Source organism: Eubalaena glacialis, chromosome 2 (genome assembly GCF_028564815.1).
Source record: "Eubalaena glacialis isolate mEubGla1 chromosome 2, mEubGla1.1.hap2.+ XY, whole genome shotgun sequence".
NCBI lineage: Eukaryota > Metazoa > Chordata > Mammalia > Artiodactyla > Balaenidae > Eubalaena > Eubalaena glacialis.
This window is the reverse complement of record NC_083717.1, coordinates 27,914,816-27,936,884: the sequence shown is the minus strand read 5'-3', so window position 1 is coordinate 27,936,884 and position 22,069 is coordinate 27,914,816. Positions and strand designations below refer to the sequence as shown.

At 45.5% G+C, this 22,069-nt stretch overlaps 1 protein-coding gene across 5 annotated transcripts in view; it reads right to left on the bottom strand.

The window, feature by feature from the left end:
- PITRM1 (pitrilysin metallopeptidase 1) overlaps positions 1-21,640 on the bottom strand; it is a 32,180-nt gene extending 10,540 nt beyond the window's left edge. The window contains exons 1-14 of one of the 5 annotated variants that reach the window (XM_061179701.1): positions 21,540-21,640; positions 18,888-18,993; positions 16,831-16,937; positions 16,528-16,679; positions 15,889-16,003; positions 15,714-15,810; positions 14,893-15,053; positions 12,514-12,640; positions 12,173-12,261; positions 11,339-11,467; positions 10,633-10,746; positions 10,385-10,481; positions 9,738-9,872; positions 8,373-8,511 (exon numbers count right to left, since the gene is read on the bottom strand). In XM_061179701.1, coding sequence (XP_061035684.1) covers positions 8,373-8,511; positions 9,738-9,872; positions 10,385-10,481; positions 10,633-10,746; positions 11,339-11,467; positions 12,173-12,261; positions 12,514-12,640; positions 14,893-15,053; positions 15,714-15,810; positions 15,889-16,003; positions 16,528-16,657 — 1,333 coding nt within the window. In that variant the 5' untranslated portion in view covers positions 16,658-16,679; positions 16,831-16,937; positions 18,888-18,993; positions 21,540-21,640. Of the gene's footprint in view, positions 1-8,372; positions 8,512-9,737; positions 9,873-10,384; positions 10,482-10,632; positions 10,747-11,338; positions 11,468-12,172; positions 12,262-12,513; positions 12,641-14,892; positions 15,054-15,713; positions 15,811-15,888; positions 16,004-16,527; positions 16,680-16,830; positions 16,938-18,887; positions 18,994-21,188; positions 21,264-21,539 lie in introns of those variants that run through there. The other 4 variants (XM_061179702.1, XM_061179699.1, XM_061179700.1 and 1 more) reach the window with 4 other exon arrangements.
- Positions 21,641-22,069: the final 429 nt, after the last annotated feature.

Genomic DNA, 22,069 nt, shown 5'->3' with positions numbered 1-22,069 from the left:
GCAGCTACTATGGAAAACGGTATGGTGGTTCCTCAAAATATTAAAACCAGAACTACCATATGACCCAGCAGTCCTACTCCTGGTTATTTATCTGAAGAAAATAAAAACACTAATTTGAAAAGATATATGCACACCAATGTTCACAGCAGTACTATTTACAATAGCCAAGATATGGAAACAACCTAAATGTCCACTGACGGATGAATGGGTAAAAAAAGATGTAATACACACACACACACACACACACACAGACACACACACACACACACACACAATGGAACACTACTCAGTCACAAAGAAGGAAATGCTGCAATTTGCAACAATGTGGATGAACCTTGAGAGTATTATGCTTAGTGAAATAAGTCAGAGAAAAATAAATACCTATGATCTCACTTATAGGTGCAATCTACAAAATAAAAACACAAAAAAGCAAGCTCATATATACAGAGAACAGACTGGTGGTTGTCGGTGGGGGGAGGAGAAATGGACGAAGGGGTCAAAACTACAAGTTTGCAGTTCTAAGTAAGTCCTGAGGGTGTAATGTAAGCACTGTTACTAAAGTTAGTAATACTGTATTGAGATTTGAAAATTGCTAAGACGATAAAATTTAAAAGTTCTCATCACAAGACAAAAAACTCTACATGTGGTGATGGATGTTAACTAGACTAATTGTGGTGACCATCTCACAATATACAAATATATCAAATCAGTATGTCGTACATCTGAAACTAATACATTATGTCAGTTATTCCTCAATTAAAAAAAAAACTTAAAAAAAGGAAGATGGAACTTGTCAATTGGCACTCACAAAACGGAAGTTTATCATATTAATCACAATTAGCATGTTAAATTTATGGAAGACATTTGTAGCAACATGGATGGACCTAGAGTTTATCATACTAAGTGAAGTCAGACAAAGAAAGACAAGTATCATATGATATTACTTATGTGTGGAATCTAAAATATGATACAAATGAACTTATTTACAAAACAGAAACAGACACACAGACATAGAAAATAAACTTCTGGTTACCAAAGGGAAAGGGAAGAGGGATAATTAGGAGTTTGTGATTAGCATACACACTACCATATATAAAACAGATAAGCAACAAGGTCCTACTGTATAGCACAGGGAACTATATTCAATATTTTATAATAGATTGGTTCAAGATGGCGGAGTACAACGATGTGCGCTCACTCCCTCTTGCGAGAGCACCGGAATCATAACTAACTGCTGAACAATCATCGACAGGAAGACACTGGAACTCAACAAAAAAGATACCCCACATCCAAAGACAAAGGAGAAGCCACAATGAGACGGTAGGAGCGGTGCAATCACAGTAAAATCAAATCCCGTAACTGCTGGGTGGGTGACTCACAGACTGGAGAACACTTATACCACAAAAGTCCACCCACTGGAGTGAAGGTTCTGAGCCCCACGTCAGGCTTCCCAACCTGGGGGTCTGGCAACGGGAGGAGGAATTCCTAGAGAATCAGACTTTGAAAGCTAGTGGGATTTCACTGCAGGACTTCAACAGGACTGGGGGAAACAGAGACTCCACTCTTGGAGGGCACACACAAAGTAGTGTGCACAACGGGACCCAGGGGCAGGAGCAGTGACCCCATAGGAGACTGAACCAGACCTGCCTGCTAGTGTTGGAGGGTCTCCTGGAGGCGCGGGGGGGTGGCTGTGTCTCACCGTGAGGACAAGGACACTGGCAGCAGAATTTTTGGGAACTACTCCTTGGCGTGAGCCCTCCCAGAGTCTGCCATCAGCCCCACCAAAGAGCTGGGTAGGCTCCAGTGTTGGGTCGCCTCAGGCCAAACAACAGGGAGGGAACCCAGTCCCACCCATCAGCAGGCAAGCAGATTAAAGTTTTACTGAGCTCTGCCCACCAGATCAACATCCAGCTCTACCCACCACCAGTCCCTCCCATCAGGAAACTTGCACAAGTCTCTTAGATAGCCTCATCCACCAGAGGGCAGACAGCAGAAGCAAGAAGAACTACAATCCTGAGGCCTGTGGAACAAAAACCACATTCACAGAAAGACAGACAAGAAGAAAAGGTAGAGGACTTTGTACCAGATGAAGGAACAAGATAAAACCCCAGAAAAACAACTAAATGAAGTGGAGATAGGCAACTTTCCAGAAAAAGAATTCAGAATAATGATAGTGAAGATGATCCAGGACCTCGGGAAAAAGAATGGAGGCAAAGATGGAGAAGATGCAAGAAATGTTTAACAAACACCTAGAACAATTAAAGATCAAACAAACAGAGATGAACAATACAATAACTGAAATGAAAAATACACTAGAAGGAATCAATAGCAGAATAACTGAGGCAGAAGAACGGATAAGTGACCTGGAAGACAGAATGGTGGAATTCACTGCCGAGGAACAGAATAAAGAAAAAAGAATGAAAAGAAATGAAAACAGCCTAAGAGACCTCTGGGTCAACATTAAACGCAACAACATTCGCATTATAGGGGTCCCAGAAGGAGAAGACAGAGAGAAAGGACATGAGAAAATATTTGAAGAGATTATAGTCGAAACTTCCCTAACATGGGAAAGGAAACAGCCACCCAAGTCCAGGAAGTGCAGAGAGTCCCAGGCAGGATAAACCCAAGGAGAAACACGCTGAGACACCTAGTAATGAAATTGACAAAAATTAAAAACAAAGAAAAATTACTGAAATCAACAGGGGAAAAATGACAACATACAAGGGAACTCCCGTAAAGTTAACAGCTGATTTCTCAGCAGAAACTCTACAAGCCAGAAGGGAGTGGCATGATATATTTAAAGTGATGAAAAGGAAGAACCTACAACCAAGATTACTCTACCCGGCAAGGATCTCATTCAGATTCGATGGAGAAATCAAAAGCTTTACAGACAAGCAAAAGCTAAGAGAATTCAGCACCACCAAACCAGCTCTACAACAAATGCTAAAGGAACTTCTCTAAGTGGGAAACACAAGAGAAGAAAAGGACCTACAAAAACAAACCCAAAACAATTAAGAAAATGGTAATAGGAACATACATATCGGTAATTCCCTTAAATTGAATGAATTTAATGCTCATTCAATTGAATGGATTAAATTCTCCAACCAAAACACACAGGCTCGCTGAATGGATACAAAAACAAGACACATATATATGCTGTCTACAAGAGACCCACTTCAGACCTAGGGACACATAAAGACTGAAAGTGAGGGGATGGAAAAAGATATTCCATGCAAATGGAAATCAGAAGAAAGCTGGAGTAGCAATGCTCATATCAGATAAAACAGACTTTAAAATAAAGAATGTTACAAGAGACAAGGAAGGGCACTACATAATGATCAAGGGATCAATCCAAGAAGGAGATATAACAATTATAAATATATATGCATCCAACATAGGAGCACCTCAATACATAAGCCAACTACTAACAGCTATAAGAGGAAATCAACAGTAACACAATAATAATGGGGGACTTTCAAACCTCACTACACCAGTGGACAGATCATCCAAACAGAAAATTAGTAAGGAAACACAAGCTTTAAAAGACACAATAGACCAGAGAGATTTAACTGATATTTATAGGATATTCCATCCAAAAACAGCAGATCACACTTTCTTCTCAAGTGCACATGGAACATTCTCCAGGAGAGATCACATCTTGGGTCACAAATCAAGCCTCAGTAAATTTAAGAAAATTGAAATCATATCAAGCATCTTTTCTGACCACAACACTATGAGATTAGAAATCAATTACAGGGAAAAAAACGTAAAGAACACAAACACATAGAGGCTAAACCATACGTTACTAAATAACCAAGAGATCACTGAAGAAATCAAAGAGGAAATCAAAAAATACCTAGAGACAAATTACAACAAAAACACAATGATCCAAAACCTATCGGATGCAGTAAATGCATTTCTAAGAGGGAAGTTTATAGCAATACAAGCCTACTTCAAGAAACAAGAAAAATCTCAAATAAACCATCTAACATTACACCTAAAGGAACTAGAGAAAGAAGAATAAACAAAACCCAAAGTTAGCAGAAGGAAAGAAATCATAAAGATCAGAGCAGAAATAAATGAAATAGAAACAAAGAAACGAATAGCAAAGATCAATAAAACTAAAAGCTGGTTCTCTGAGAAGATAAACAAAATTGATAAACCATTAGCCAGACTCATCAAGAAAAAGAGAGAGGACGCAAATCAATAAAATTAGAAATGAAAAAGGAGAAGTTACAACAGACACTGCAGAAATACAAAGCATCCTAAGAGACTACTACAAGCAACTCTATGCCAATAAAATGGACAGCCTAGAAGAAACAGACAAATTCTTAGAAAGGTATAACCTTCCAAGACTGAAGCAGGAAGAAAAAGAAAATATGCACAGACCAATCACAAGTAATGAAATTGAAACTGTGATTAAGAATCTTCCAACAAACAAAAGTCCAGGACCAGATGGCTTCACAGGTGAATTCTATCAAACATTTAGAGAAGAGCTAACACCCATCCTTCTCAAACTCTTCCAAAAAACTGCAGAGGAAGGAACACACCCAAACTCATTCTATGAGGCCACCATCACCCTGATAGCAAAACCAGACAAAGATACTACAAAAAAAGAAAATTACACACCAATATCACTGATGAATATAGATGCAAAATTCCTCAACAAAATACTAGCAAACAGAATCCAACAACACATTAAAAGGATCATACACCATGATCAAGTGGGATTTATCCCAGGGATGCAAGGATTCCTCAATAAACGCAAATCAATGTGATACACCATATTAACAAATTGAAGAAGAAAATCCATATGATCATCTCAATAGATGCAGAAAAAGCTTTTGACAAAATTCAACACCCATTTATGATAAAAACTCTCCAGAAAGTGGGCATAGAGGGAACCTACCTCAACATAATAAAGGCCATATAGGACAAACCCACAGCAAACATCATTCTTAATGGTGAAAACCTGAAAGCATTTCCTCTAAGATCAGGAACAAGACAAGGATGTCCACTCTCACCACTATTATTCAACATAGTTTTGGAAGTCCTAGCCATGGCAATCAGAGAAGAAAAAGAAATAAAAGGAATACATATTGGAAAAGAAGAAGTAAAACTGTCACTGTTTGTAGATGACATGATACTCTACATAGAGAATCCTAAAGATGCAACCAGAAAACTACTAGAGCTAATCAATGAATCTGGTAAAGCTGCAGGATACAAAATTAATGCACAGAAATCTCTTGCATTTATATACACTAACGATGAAAAATGGCCAAGAGAAATTAAGGTAACACTCCCATTTACCATTGCAACAAAAAGAATAAAATACCTAGGAATAAACCTACCTAGGGAGACAAAAGACCTGTATGCAGAAAGCTATAAGACACTGATGAAAGAAATTAAAAATGCTACAAACAGATGGAGGGATATACCATGTTCTTGGATTGGAAGAATCAATACTGTGGAAATGACTATACTACCCAAAGCAATCTACAGGTTCAATGCAATCTCTATCAAACTACCAATGGCATTTTTTACAGAACTAGAACAAAAAATCTTAAAATCTGTACAGAGATACAAAAGACCCTGAATAGCCAAAGCAGTCTTGAGGGAAAAAAACGGAACTGGAGGAATCAGACTCCCTGACTTCAGACTATACTACAAAGCTACAGTAATCAAGACAATACAGTACTGGCACAAAAACAGAAATACAGATCAATGGAACAGGATAGAAAGCCCAGAGACAAACCCAAGCACCTATGGTCAACTAATCTATGACAAAGGAGGCAAGGATATACAATGGAGAAAAGACAGTCTGTTCAATAAGTGGTGCTGGGAAAACTGGACAGCTACATGTAAAAGAATGAAATTAGAACACTCCCTAACACCATACACAAAAATAAGCAAAAAATGGATTCGAGACTTAAATGTAAGAGCGGACACTATAAAACTCTTAGAGGAAAACATAGGAAGAACACTCTTTGACATAAATCACAGCAAGATCTTTTTTGATCCACCTCCTAGAGTAATGGAAATAAAAACAGAAATAAACTAATGGGACCTAATGAAACTTAAAAGCTTTTGCACAACAAAGGAAACCATAAAGAAGATGAAAAGACAACCCTCAGAATGGGAGAAAATATTTGCAAACGAATCAACGGACAAAGGATTAATTTTCAAAATATATAAACAGCTCATGCAACTCAATATTAAAGAATCAAACAACCCAATCCAAAAATGGGCAGAAGACCTAAATAGACATTTCTCCAAAGACAACATACAGATGGCCAAGAAGCACATGAAAAGCTGCTCAACATCACTAATTATTAGAGAAATGCAAATCAAAACTACAGTGAGGTATCACCTCACACCAGTTAGAATGGGCATCATCAGAAAATCTACAAACAACAAATGCTGGAGAGGGTGTGGGGAAAAGCAAACCCTCTTGCACTGTTGGTGGGAATGTAAATGGATACAGCCACTACGGAGAACAGTATGGAGGTTCCTTAAAAAACTAAAAATAGAATTACCATATGACCCAGCAATCCCACTACTGGGCATATACCCAGAGAAAGCCATAATTCAAAAAGACACATGCACCCCAATGTTCATTGCAACACTTTTTACAATAGCCAGGTCAAGGAAGCAACCTAAATGCCCATCGACAGACGAATGGATAAAGAAGATGTGGTACATATATACAATGGAGTATTACTCAGCCATAAAAAGGAACGAAATTTGTAGAGACGTGGATGGATCTAGAGACTGTCATACAGAGTGAAGTCAGAAAGAGAAAAACAAATATCATATATTAACGCATATACGTGGAGCCTAGAAAAATGGTACAGATGAATCGGTCTGCAGGGGAGAAATAGAGACACAGATGCGGAGAACAAACGTATGGACACAAAGGGGGGAAAGTGGCGGGGGGTGTGGTGTGACGAACTGGGAGACTGGGATTGACATATATACACTAATACGTAGGAAATGGATAACTAATAAGAACCTGCTGTATAAAAAAATAAAATTCAAAAAATATTTTATAATAAACTATAACGGAAAAAAATCTGAAAAAGAATCTATAGCTATATCTGAATCACTTTGCTGTACACCAGAAACTAACACAACATTGTAAATCAACTATACTTCAATTAAAAAAAAATTTATGCAAGAGCTTAAAATGACTAACTCTTTGTATGTCTAAAGAAGAATTCAGAGATTATAAATAGGTTACAAGTTGACATTGTGTCTTTACAAAATTATATCACCTCCAACTTAGCATGATCAAATGGAATTACTTACTTTTCACTTAAAGTCAAATCCACCTCCTGACAAGCCTGATAAATTCTTCACGTAATCCCAGCCAACTTTTGGGGGGGGCGGGCAGGTTGGGGGGTGTATATGTATTTGTGTGTACTGTGTGTATGTATACATATATTAATAGACTTCATTAACATATAAGTCACATACGATAAAACTCACAACTTTAAAGATACAACCCAATGGATTCTGACAAAGGTATCATGATGCGGAAGGTGCCGCCACCCCAGAAGGTTCCCCGCAGGTAATCCCTGCTGTGCTCCCAGACTCACCGGCCTGTCACTAGAGCATCGCCATTTCTAGGGCTTCAGGTAAATGAACCTGTTCCACAGGTGTTCCTTTGTGCCCCTAACTTCACTTAGCACAATGCTTGGAGACTCACGGATATTGAGTGTATCAGTATTTTGGTCCCCTTTATGGCTGAGCAGCATTTCACTGTGTGAATATTTCACAGTATTTCCCTGTGTGGACACCACGTGGGTGGAAATGAGGCTGGCTCAAGTTCTGTGTGGACCGATGCTTTCCTTCTCTTGGGTAAACGCTCAGGAGTAGGATCACCGGGCTTTACAGGCAGTGCAGGTTAGCACTGGAAGATACCACAGACCTGTTTCTGTGCTCACAGCGCCTGCACCACAGGGACCGGGGTGGGGGGTTCCATGAGGAGCTCAAGGCCTGTGTCGCCCCGAGACCTGCCTCTCTCCTGAACCCACAGCTCACACTGTCCACAGGGCCCATTTGCAGTTAACCATGTACTGCAACACAACACACATTTAGTGGCCAATTACAGCCCCTGGTATAGAGAAGGCATTTGTAAAATCTGTGAATGAATAAACCTTATAAAGCCACCTCTTTTCCGGTATGCTTGCCTTCCTGCTGAATCACAGGGTGGATTTTCTAAAAACAGGGTCAATCCTACTGGGGTTGAACCCACTGCACCAAACAGAGAACTCCGTAGGCACCCAACAGAGGATTGTTGGCTGAAACGACACTTATCCCTAAACAGCTCAGTGGGGTTGGGTGAAGGCGAGGGAATTACCAGGCCTGACCTTTTTCATAGATTTGCTGCCTGTCTTCCGGGGAAAGAGAGTTGACCTTTTGCTTCAGTTTTTCTGTTTCCAGCTGCATTTGTTTCTCGGAATACCTGTCGTCTGGTTTCATTGATAAAGTCAACTTATGCTGATTATTCTGCAACAAAAAAACCAAATTAAAACAAGATTTTAACATGTCCAGCACCGAGCCAGCCTCGAGCAGGGTGCTCTTGGCCCTGCAGTTCCGTTTCCCCGTTTCACACAGCCACGACAACAGAACTCGCCCCAAAGGGCTGTGTGCGGAAAGCCTGTGAGCCACACGCAATCCTTGAGGTCCACACGCAATCCTCGAGGTGCATGTGCTCTGCGGGGACCACGTGCTGCACACAGGCCGGTGCTGTTACACGACCACTGTGGTTACTACGTCTTAACCACAAACGCGTTGACATTCAACGTTCCCTTTACACGTTGGTTGTACAAAGAAACTGCTTGCACTTTTTAATATTATAAACCTTTGGCTTTAGTCTAAATCGAAAATAACGTAGAATAAAGTAATTTAATTTTTATCTAGCCTTCATTATACTGTTAACTTCTCAAAGGCTGGGACTAAATTCTGCACTCAGTATTTTATAAATTATGAGGACAAAACAGATGTTGCCCTAACGTGAAAATAAATGTTAGGTGACTTAATGTGCCCCTGATTTATGCAGCCTCTAGAAACACACGCACACAAAAGGCTCACCTGTGACACTACACAGAGTGGGAGAATTATAGCACGACAAGCACTTCATGCGAAACAACTCGTAACTCAAGAGAGACTGCTGGCCGAATGGCCCCAAATGCTGGTGCACAGGAACGTGGCTCTCACTCATGGCAGGACGGTGTCGTCCCCCCACCCCCCGACCCCCGGGGCAAGGGAGGTAGACGACATTCTGTCCTATCAGTGACCATCCACCAAGGAACACACACCAAGCACAAAAGCCCACAAATCTGTGGAGACACACAAGCGAGCACCAGAAGACGCCTTGGTAAAAACCACCAGAACGTTTACACATTTAGGTGACTCTTCTCGTATTCTATGTATCCTATTACCAAAACACGACAAAAACACGGGCAGATGTTTTATTATACACAAAGCTACACGCATTCATATGTAAAAAAGCACATGCACATATTCATATAAAAACCAACCTGCCTAAGAATCTGGAAAATTGAATTTTTAAAGCTAATATGACCATTTACAATTTTAATAAGTAAGAAATTATGTCACCTGTCTATTAGCAGAAAGGGACTTACACAGTGTACATTATATTCCTAATGTTCCCTTCATTGTTATAAAATTCAACTTCAAAACTACAGACATAAATCCTCCAAGTTTCTTACCTTAAAATACTGTTTTACTTTTTCTTGCAAAAACTTTGGATTTTCCTCCAGGCACTTCCGGAACCGAGCCACCTGACTCCCGAGCTTGAGGAGCTCCACAGGGTCCCCGTCGTGATTCCAGCAGGAAGCTATGTACTGCAATGGGGGTCACGACATGCGGCACGTTACCTGTGAACTCTGCATCGGCTCAGCCAACATCCAAGCCTGTCTTTTCATTAAGACTCAGTTTCTATATTTAAAAATACCACAGAGTTCATGACAAAAATTAAGTCATTCTTTGGCTAGAAGAAGGAAAACTAAACTCATTTTATGTGAGTTTTTTTCCTAACAAATTAAAAAGCACAGGTTCAAAAATTACTTTTTGGAAAATATAATTACTAATAGTTATCATAAATCCCTATCCGTTTAAAGCACTCTGCATAAATCTATTAAAAAATAAGACATTGAAAAGCTAATGAAGTAAGCTAGTAAAAAGACAAGCAATGTATTATTAAAATTAAATTAACAGTAATTTTATATCCGATCCGAAACACCATAACTTTCAAGGTTCAAATGAAAGATGCTGTGAATAACAATCTACATTTTCGAGAACCACTAATTATAAAGGTAACAAAAAAAGAGAAATCAGGTGTTTGAGCAATACACACAGACGTCAGGGCGAGTCCAAAGCTGACAGACTGGTGCTTCATCTGTATCTCAATTTTATGAAGTAACGCTTCGATTCGATCATCTTCAAATCCTTTCCTATAGAAACACCAAGAACTCAGATGTTGAGAAGAAATCCATGTTCCTGAACAAGGCAGCTCCCATGAAGGAGCGTGTGTTCTGTGACGTACAGTGCCCCCTGCACTCAGGAGGGGGGACTCCAGCCCAGCCCCACAGACACCGCACGTACTCGATGATGTCATCCAGTGTCCTATCCACGAGGTCCCGGACTGTTTGAATGTCCTTCTCTGCGATACCCTGCAGGCCCACGCTGAAGTAGGCCTCCCGTGTGCAGCCATTGTACCTGGGATACAAAAGCACGTAATGCGTTAGAATCTGTACAGCCTCCATCACTCGTTTATAAGATGCTTTACTGAGATCAAATCCTCTACAGGACACAGGCAAGGACTCCCCCATGAGAAAGCCAGTAAAGCAGCGTCCTCGGGTATTTGCTACTCAGATACAACTGGTCACATTTACATTCATGTCCTTTTAACATTTCTAAAAATCACCACAATTTAAATTTCAGATTTAAGGCAGAATAAATCTAGAGAGTTTTACAAAATCTTAAGATTTCAAAGAATATTTAATGGCCTGATTTTTAAAACAGGCAGCAGTATGCCATTCTGAGATCTTGGACGAGCTACCTTGTTGGGTTTTGTTTGTTTGTTTGTTTTGCCAAATGTCCCCTGCAGGGGACACAAACAGCTTGTCCTGGAACCATAGCTGGGGCGGGAAGAGGGCCGTCCTGTGACTATGGAATGTGGAGCATCTACACCCCTGACCCCCGCCCATGAGCTGCCAGTTGTGACAACCTAAAATGTGTCCAGACATTGTGAAATATCAAAATTGCCCCTAATCGTGGACTAATGATCTGATCTGATAATAAAACGTACCCAACGTCAGGGGAAAAGTCTGTGCCGAGTCCAGATTCAATGAGGGCTTTGTAGAAGGGGGAGTTGGGGCCACTGATCAAGAGTGAAGACAGAAGGCTCAACGTGAAGGCTTCAGATGTGTCAGTGATGCTTCATTTATAAAAACGGGAGGGGGGAGGAAAAAAAGGGAAACGGTTGGCCCTTATAAATGTTTTCAAAATTATTAAAATCACTACTAAATTGACACTTATTTCCCCCCAAAACTGAAATTCTACTAGAAATTCTTGCATTTCAATCTCTATTTTAACAGTTACATGGGTAAAGAGAGTAGTTTTTGATTTTCAAAGCTCTCATATGCTGGGATTCTGGGGCTCCCAAACCCTGAGGCTAACAGAGCTGCACATCGCACACTATCACATGACAGGGTGCCCAGCACTCTGACACGCACTGTTTCAGTATAAACGCACCGCCCACACGTAGATGAGAAACACACAGGAAACGGGGCCATTCGGTCAGGCTGTGCAGCTGCAGAGGGCAGACACCGACAGCGCGGCAGGACCCCTTCCTGCCCGCACGCCCTGCGGGCCCAGGCCTCTGGGATTACAGTCTCGTGTGAACAGTGTTCTTTCAAGGCCACAGTTCACAGTGCTCTTCTCACGCGCAGAGGCATCCCTGACCCCAACACTAAACCCAAACCATCCCAGACGTTGTTACAAACACCCCACACCTACCACTGCTGAACTCCCGAATTCTTACCGCCCACTCACTTACGCCTAAGTGGCGCGTCCTCCGCCCCCGACCTCCCAGGTACCCCGTCCCCACTGGGTCGGCAGCGTGAGCTCCACACACACTCACTCTGGCAGGAGGAAGCTGACACTGATGGTCGTCTGCTCTGAGGAGCCCGCGGCCAGCGAGTCCGGGGCACACGTGACCTGGAACTCCCTCTGGAAGAGGACAGAGCGTGTGTGAAGGGGTTCAAACAAGCACAGGTTACCTGATGTATAAAACGGTCCACGGGATACCTTTCACTAGATTAACTTTCCTCCCAAACAAATAACTGCTCTTCAGGCTTGAGAAGCTGTTACATACATGGCACAGCCCACGGCATCTGAAAACCCTATTAACACACGCCCGCGCCTCCATGTCACGTATCTGACAGGCCTGGTGACACTGATGACTCTGGACCCGGCACTTACAGGCTTATCCCAAGGCTTCTGGGCTGGCACTGCGGTACGTGGCTTGATTCTCTGAAATTTACTCAGTGCTTCTTCATGAATTTGTTTCAGATGCTGTTCTAGCGGAAAATTACCGTAAGTGAAGAACCTGAAATTTTGAGAGAATACCTTAGTTTATTTTAGGTTAAAAGATTAGAAATCAACACAGACAGCTCTGTATGGACTGGAGGGTGTGCAGGACATGACAGCCGGTAACACGCCAGTTTCCACGCTGAAGTGAACTTCACACAGGAACACCTTTTTTCACTTAATTTAACCACAAACACCAAAGAGGCTTTTGCTCTTTTTACAAGATGTGGTTCAAACAAAACACAAATTGTACAAAAGGGATTAATTAAATGTAGTCTGACAAAAATTGCTCTTCATTTTAAATCTACTATAAAGGTGTTTCAAAAACCAAATAAGTTGCACATTAAAATATTTAAGACCTTAGCTACAGTAACACAATAATCCACCTAAGACTACCAAACAAAATTTAATTCACAAACTTCAAACTTAGGCTACAAGTTTCAGGTCACACATGTTTTTAAGACAACATATTATTCCTCGGGCATAAAGAGGACAATGACAGACTTCATCTTTGTAACAGAATGCTGTGTGAGCTACGATTAAGGACTAGGGAAGTAGCATCCTCAAGATCCCGTCGCATCTCCCACTCGGAATTTAGAATGTGATAATCCAGTGGCAACAAGCACCCCTGGTGCTGTCCAAACACAGTCTCTATATGCCCGTCTGCATTTAGCTCCAGAACTCCCTGGAGAAAAGGCCAGCTACGGACTGGGAGCAGGCTGAGCCTGGATTTGGGGCTGGGGCAGAAACCAATGAAGTTACTGAAGACTAAAGACCTTCAGAAAGGCAGGATGACTGTCAAGGAGCTTCCTTAGGCCACAGTGGGGCAAATTTGAGCATTAAAATAATTTATTTTAATTTCACTTGATCACACCTTAAATATACACATATATGAAAACATTTCCATGAGGTTGTGATGATATTTAAAAAAATGAAATAATTCAAACAAGACTAAAAAAAAGTCCTTTCTGTCGTCATTGGAGGAGTGCCAGCCCCCAAAACTGGACAGCCAAGGAAAACCTCACTCCCACTGCCCACCCCCCGCCTTTCCCGGGAGAACCGTACTTCAGGGTAAACTCTTCTTTACAGAAACCCAGCCAATAAATATAGAAGAAATTACAGAATTCTTTAGAAAATTTGCAAACCCTATCACAGGAACTGCTCCGGGCAACAATTATCACTGAACATAAGAGCCGCTCCCAGGCTGTGAGGAGCTTGAATATTCTCGGGGCCAGCACGTCAACCCAGCAGACGGCCTGGGTCCGCAGGGGGAGCGGGGCTTTCAGTGGAGGGAGGTCGCCATCACCATCCCACCAGCCCTGGCATCCCCGCTGGGTGCAGCAGGCATGCAGGCATCACCTACGAGGGTGCAGGCAGTCTCTGGACCCAGGTCCAGCTCTCAGGAAACACAGAAGGACGTCCGCCGATACCAAAGAAGCGGCGAGACACCCCAGGAGGCGAGAAAGTCAAGCGGGGGCCTGGCCTAATGTCTTCAACTGGTCCATGAGAATGAGGAAGGGGCACTGTCCCACTAGAAAGGGTGCTTAGGAGACACGGTGGGGAAAGGCAGTTTGTGGGCCTCATCTGATCAAACATTTCAGGGACAACTGGAAAATCAATTTGGGCTGAGGTATAGGTGGTTCTAATAAATTATTTTTTATTTTGTTAAACGTGAAAATGGTATTATCTTACGTAAAAGAACATCCTCGAACATATCTACGTGTATCCATGTGTACCTACGTACACGTCCAAAGGATGAAGCTACGCGGTAAGTGTACGGAGTTCGTTGTTCTACTCTCTACACTCTCCTGGATGCTTTAGACTTTCCATAATTTAAATTTAAAAATTTTACACTTAAAATAATCTTGCAAGTATGACTTTACATGAACGCTTAATGTATTTGCAAACACGGCTATTAGTGTTTTACTATTAACGATATCTTACACAAGCAATCTATCAGGAAGTAAATCTCTGAGGTTTAATGATGCAGCTGCCACTTCGGGGGCACCTCTCCAGGGACCGTGTCAGCCTGCGAGGAGGACCTGCCAGCCTCCCCTGTCACCCCCTCAGCAGAAAGCTGAGCCGCAGAGGAGGCGGGCGGGCAGGCTGGACCCTCACCGTGCTGGGCATGTGAGAGTTACCGCTGCAGACCCGAAGGAGTGTTTAAATGCACATAATTGTTAAGCAAACCTTTCCAAGCTGAACTGGAGAGAAGCATGACAGTGCAAGGAAAGCAAACACCTGGCACTGAGTTTCACAAGGCAGAGTCACCTGGCGTTGCTGGGGTGGTAGTGTGTGGCGTGGAACTGTCTGAGCTGCTCCCACGTGAGGTCTGGGATGCACAAGGGGTCCCCTCCGGAGACCACTGAGTACGTGTGGTCGGGAAGCAGGCGGCTCTGAACGTGCTGCGAGAATATCCTCTCGTTATCTGTCTTCAAGTAAAAGTACACGTGTACGTGAAGACCAACGCAGGTACTGTTCGTGTAATTCAACAAATCAGCCACGTCCTGGGAGCACACCCACCAACATCCCGCAGGACAACTGTTCCCGTGGTACATGACGCCGCCCACCGATGCATCTTTCAGCCATGAACTGATGTTAATTAAGGTGTGTATGATGTTTTTTCAGGTGTGGTGCTACCGCACACTTTTAAACCCTACAGTAAAGTGTACGCATAACTTTTACATGCACCGGGAGCCAAAAAATCCCTGTGACCCGCCTTACTGAGACATTCACTTTATGCAGTGGTCTTTACTGATAACTTGATTTGTAATTAGATCTGTAAACCCCACCGTATACTTGGGCAAGAGAGAGTGGAAAAGACAATGTCTCGGGATCATCAGGAACGCGGTCTTCACCTGGCTGAGCCCCTGCAGGTCACAGGGCACTGTGGCTCCCACACCACAGCTGGGAACTGCTGTCCAGCTCGCTGTCCTGCGGCCCTGCTCACGGCACTGCGCCCGCTAATTCCAGTTCTCACAGTGAGAAAACTGTGACATGGCAGGATGCCAACTAGCTACCTAGCCTATTTGTACTTCAACACTTTATATAGTAAGATAATTTAACCCAACATGAAAAAGGAAAACACTCACAAACGCTCCCTTCATTTCGTTAAAGACGACTCCTTTAAAGACCAAGGGCGTCTGGGGGTCATTGGGGTCCTCATGTTCTAGTCGCCATCCTTCCTGACTAAAGAGTAACAAACAATTACATGGGGACGGTGACTCTATCACTAAGGTAAAGATCAATTAACCAATCACAACATACCAGAAATCCGTTTCCCGCAAGCAGGGAAAGAAGGCTGCGTCCAAATACACGGATAGGAGGTTCTGGAAGTCCTTGGGGTTTTGTGTGGAAAATGGGTACAGGGTGTAATCACTAGCTGGACACAATGAAGAGGGAGATTTTAAATACAGTAGTTCCCACAGGACTCCTCCACCTCAGCCCCATCTCAGCCTCACGGCAGGCCTGACCTGTCAGGGGCACAGAGGCAGCGGCGCCCACTCCGGGTGGCAGGTCTGGCACCGGGGTCACCCGTGGGCCCAGAGGACGGCCTGGTCTGCAGAGCGCCCACTGCGTGTGCCCAGCCGCCCCCGTCGCCGGCCCGTCACTGCCCGGCTTCCTGCAGTCACCACCAACCTAAGCTCCAGAGGCCGAGCTTTACAACATTACTTCCCAAAGAAAATAGCTGTCACCTTTTCCAGAAAAAACTCAGACACATTTTTCTTAAAACTCCAGGTTTTATAATCAACCACAATTTGGCTTTCCCAAATGATTACGCTTCTAACGTCCTCCAGACAGGTAATGGGAAATCTACCCCAGTCTCCTGCGTGCCAACACCCCACCCCCTCCCGCCATCTCAGAAACTGCGGGAAGGCAGGGCTGTGTCCCCAGACCGCGCCTCACCCGTGAAGGCGTTCATGAACGTAGACAGCGACCTGTTCAGCATCTTGAAGAAGGGGTCCCGGCAGGGGTACCTCTGAGAGCCGCACAGGACCGTGTGCTCCAGGACGTGCGGGGCGCCGCTGCTGTCCATGGGGGTGGTGCGGAACTGCACACTGCGGGGACAGGTCCACACCCGGTCAGCCACCGCCTGGCCGTGGGGAGCGGAGGAGGGAAACTCCTCGACTCTCCCTGTTAAACTGTTGAAGGTGCAGTAGATGCTCCAAGCAGAGCATCCAGGCCGTGCCCTCAGGATGCAGCACACACCTGAACAGGTTGTTTCTGTCCTCTCTGGCCAGGTGCAAGTGCTGTGCCCCCGTGATGTCATGGCTGAGTTTCACGGCGGTCAGCGACAGCTCAGGAACAGACGTTACCTGAACCAACGAGGAAAACAGGAACAATTCAACTCGGCTGGAAAGGCGTCCAGGACGGTGACAGTGCATCCACGGCTGCGGGACCAGCTCGTCTGCCGGAGGCCAAGGCAGTACTGGCAGGAACCACCATGTCCAGAGCCCACAGACCAGGCAGGCAGGACCCGGGGCTGAGGACAAGGCACACCTTCTCTCCTCAATGCTCACTGTTGCCTAGGGATTTCCTGACTGCGCCACAAGTAACGCTGGGAAGCAAGCGTTTCCACCCCATCAGGGTGATGAGGCAGTTTGCTAAGACCACACAGCCTGGATTGAGACCCCTTCTGTCACACCAGGCTGCCCCAAACATCAGGCTTTCGTCTGGAATGTCTGTGGTGTCCTCGCACGCTTCATCTCCGGGGACGCTCAGAACAGCCCCGCCGGGAGGTAAACACGGGGATGGACCTGAGCCTGGGGCACCTGAAGGATGCTCTTGGGACTAAACTTTGCTTCTACTGGTTTATGAGTTCCTGGCGGTGAGCTGGGGCTATCGCCAGTTACATGTTCCTAGTGGGAGGGTCCATGAGGGTACAGATCACTCCCCACAGAGGCAAACCCATTCTCACCCCTGGTGGAGGTTGTGTGTGCATGCGTGCTTCTGCAACTTCCACTGTCCTTGGTACTAAAGCAACTGTGTCAAGGCCCCTCTCCTTCAACCGCAGCACCGCGTCATCGTAACCACCACACAGCCGTGAGAGTGACTTGTCTTCGCTGACAACTTACTGGCAGGGCAGAGATTAGAACTCGGGTGTCCTGAGCCTGCTCTGGGGGCCCTGCCACAAAAGCTATGTGCTTCAAGTGTTCTACTGATGCCCACGTAAGTTATACCCATGAAATCATTTATGTCTCGAAATCATTTATACCTCAGAGCTCACAACTGTACTTTGTAAGATGTGATCAATGAATTTAAAACCAGTCTGCCTCTTAAACAGCTTTCACAGTAACTGTTTCTAAAAAGCATGATAGCTTATCATAAACTAAGCCTCTACAAAACTTGAAACATAAAGGAAAAGAATCAGCCTCTGAACAAGGTATTATTAACCACAACTGTATTAGAAATCCCAAGTCCCCTGAGAAGTCTTTAGGGGCCTCACAGTGCTCTCGCCCACAGCCATGAACCCCTCTAAGTGGCTCAAAGCTCCTGGACCCTGCCTTGAACACTCCCTGCCCCTGCGCTGGGCCCGCTCCCGTTGCCTGGAGACAGATGGCGGCTCTCCTTTCCTGCTCCACAAACCCGTCCCCACCCAGCGCCCAGCAGCCCCCTCTCCTGCGTCTTCCTCTTGCTCTCTGCACCTCAGCATGCTGTTCCTTGTCCTGCAGCTGCACACGTGTCCTTCTGACTGTGAGCTGCCTGCCTTTGTTTTCATTAGAGTGTCAAGCACAGTGTGAAACCAGCAACCAGTCAATTATGTGATGTGCATTGTTTTCAATTATAGCATTAAAGAAAAAAATAATGTAAAAGTTTAAGCCAAACAAAGCAATAACCAAATAAAATCCATTTTTACATAAACTTAAGTACCTATAGGCCCACAATCTCTTTTCTATAATCCTGAAACCCAAATGGCTCAAAAACAGAAAGATTTTGCCTAAGTTTGGAGCAAACTCAGCCGATGGTGAAACTTGACCTGAATAGATGTGGGGCCTTCAGTCTTCATTACCAGTCATGACTGATGCAGAAACAAAAACGCGTTCATTTACTTTCTGAGCTCTGAAAAGATGTGAGGCGTCTAGGGGTTCAGGGAAGGGGATAGGGATCTGTACTCATTTAAGAGTCAGAAAATCCCTTCATTTGCAAACTCCGCTCCTTTGAGCACCTGCTGTGAAACAGGAGGAAGGCAGGGCCTGGGGACATAGATGAAAACCCCTGCGGTCTCTGCTCTGGGACCTGACACAGGAAGAGCACACAGGGCCTACCTGACTGACAGTGAAGCTGTGGATCTTCTCTCCGACCCGGTACCGCAGCAGCGCCCTCTCACAGGCCGTGGTGCTCGCCCACCTCCATGCTCCGAGGCTGGCGCTGCTATGTTTAAGGAAAATAATCAAAGTTACATGATTTCCAGGGAGATTGGCTAACATAATTCAGCAACATAATGAAAACACTGTCATGGGATAAAGAATTCAAAGAAAAATGAAAACCTGCATCTTCTAAACACATTCCAGGAAATTTCCATTAAAGTTCTTTCAGTTTTATCTCAACTCATGCAACGTCAACTAATAAATAAATGTTGAAAACCTTTTATTTGTACGTGTCCATAAATAAAATACAATTATGACACCAATTTCCCTTGTGTAAAAAACAACTCATGTCAAAATCACAGTATCCCAATAAACTCAGTCTACAATAAAGTCCCATTACGTACCTTCCAAATGGGTGAAAACCAAAAAGTCTAGTATTACCAGGGACTCACACACAGCCACTGGGTGTGCACACTGAATGGAGACTGCGGAAGAGCACTGGCCTTATTCAGATTAGCAGTTCATTCCCCTGGATGTACGTGCCCTGGAGACCTGCGCTCATGCCCCGGTGCGCGCACCCGTACACACACACACACACACACACACACACACACACACACACACCACACCACCCCCCCCCCCGCATACACCATTCCCAAGAGCCCCAAACCCCAGTGGCCCAGATGTCCAGCAACAGAGAACACATAAATTGTGGACTATTCGGTTGATAAACTTGGTCCTAAGAATGAACGGACTACAACTACATGTATCAAAGACGTGGGCACATGATGCTAAACCCAAAAAAACTACAAAGGACAGACACAATATTAGTCTAAACAGGTACTGTTCAATCAGGCAACGCTGCATCGTGGGAGTATAGATGGATGGTAAAAACACAAAGAAAAATAAGGAGGTTATTTCTGTAAACCAGAAGGGTGATTTCATTTAAGAGGGAGGAGAATTATGACGTATGATGGGTAAGGGGTAATCTTAAACTGGGTAACGGTGACACAGCTTATTTTTAAATAATTTTTCTCTCAACTGCATTATACGTTTTATGATGTTTTCTACATTAACGATGTATCCCCAAAACACTTCTTTTATATAAAATAAGCACAGAATACAGTGACTCATTCAATATCAGGCAATAGTATGGGGATGTTCTACAAACAACCAACATTTCCCTCCCCGATTTAGCCACTCTTAGAATTATAAGCTAGAGGATTTTAACCCAAAACACCAATAAGGGCAGCCCAACAACAGACACCCCCCTGCTCCCTCCCCTGGGCTAACAGCAGCTAAACTCCACCACAAACTCAACAAGATTCTCTGAATTAGCGTGAAACTAAACAACTCATCTTTCTTTAAAACGTAAAATGTTGCGATATTTTACAAACTCAACAAGATTCTGTGAATTAGCATGAAACTAAACAATTCATCTTTGTTTAAAAAGTAAAATATTGTCCTATTTTACAAACTCAAAAGAAATGATACTCATTCAGGGTTTGCAGCTAAACACACTCTTTTTCCATAAACCTTCTCATTAAACACAAAGCTCCTCCACTCCCGGAGGCGCCACTCTCATCAAGGCCGCAGGTAAGTAAGCGCAGGTGCGGAGCCTGAGGCTTCCCTGCCCACAACTACACACAGGGAAATGGAGTTAACGCCTAATGAGACCCGTAACTGCCGCCTAATTTTATTCTCGCATTAAAATCCACACCAAGGACAGTCTTCACCTCAAAAGCCCCGACAACCTGCACGCAGGGCCACCGCCCTGGGAGGCCCGGGGTGAGCGGGGTCAGGCCAGGTCCTCGACGGCTATACCCCAGTCTTTCCTGGCTGCAGCACCCCAACCCTGGTAACTGGACAGGAACTCCCTTCCTCTGGGGGGGAGGCCACTGGAGGGGCTGCTCTGCCATCCCGATGGGCTCTCGGAGCGGGAGGTCCCGGGCGAGGGGCCCCGGCGTGCACGAACCACCAGACGAGAGGGCCGGGGGTGCGGGAGGCCCCAGCAGAGGGGCCCCGGGGTGCAGGAGCCCCCAGGCGGAGGGACCCCGGGAGCCCCAGAACAAGGAGCTGAGGTGCGGCACCCCAGACCAGAGAGAGACCCCGAGGCCTCCAGCACCCGCCCGCCCGCCGGGCTCCCGGCGCCCTCGCCGCCCACCTTCCCTCCCCGCTTCACTTTCCCCTCCCCTTCCTCGCTCCCCACAAACTTCCCCCTTTCCTCCTCCCCGCCCCGCGACCCCCGCTGTCTCTCACCGGCTGCTCAGCCTCCGGAGCACGCCCCCGGTCCTCCACCCGCTGCGCCACATGGCTTGTGACCGGCGCACTGCCGGCCGTGACCCCACTTAACCCGACGCACAGCGCGGGGCGGGACGAGCCGGCCGCCACCCTATTGGTCAGCGCGCAGGGCGACGGCCCCTCCAATAGGCTGGCGAGGAAGGGGGCGGGCCCCGCTGCGGCGGGGCGGGACCCGAGGGCGGGGAGGGACTCGAGGGCGGGGAGGGCGAGGCGACGGAGGGGCGGGGCTGAGAGCCACCAGCAGGCGGAGGGAGGGGCGGGGCCTGCGCAGGGGAAGGGCGGGCGTGTGCAGGGGAGGGGCGGACTTACGCTGAGCCAGGTGAATTGCGTAGTCCTCTGGCCACAGGTGGGCGCTGGTCTCCGGGATGGAGGTTGTGCGTACTCAGGCGTCCATTAGCAGGTCTCGGGCAGTGAAGTGAGAAGGGCGTCCAGCTTCAGGCTCCTGCCGGGTGCCCTAGCCCCGGGCTGTGTAGCTTCGTGGATAAGGTTCGAGGGCTGCATCACCTTCTTTCCAGGGCCACGATTCCATGATGTCATGCTCTTACTTACGAACCGTCCCAACCAGAATATCCCCAGCAAACCGCAGGGCAGCTCCCCACCGGCATCTCGTGCCTGGGGGGGGGGGGGGTACTACACACGTGGCCTTCTCGAACCTCAGGGATTGGCTCCAGGAGGGCAGAGCATGAGTGGGTGGGCCGGCAGGCGGCTGTGGGCTGTCAAGGGCATTTGGGATTAAACACACCTGGGCACGGTATGGGAGGGACTTGGAAGAATGCAGGACCCGAGTCTGACCTCAGTTTCTCAGAGCTTTTGTTTCCTCCATTCTCTGGACTCCCGCA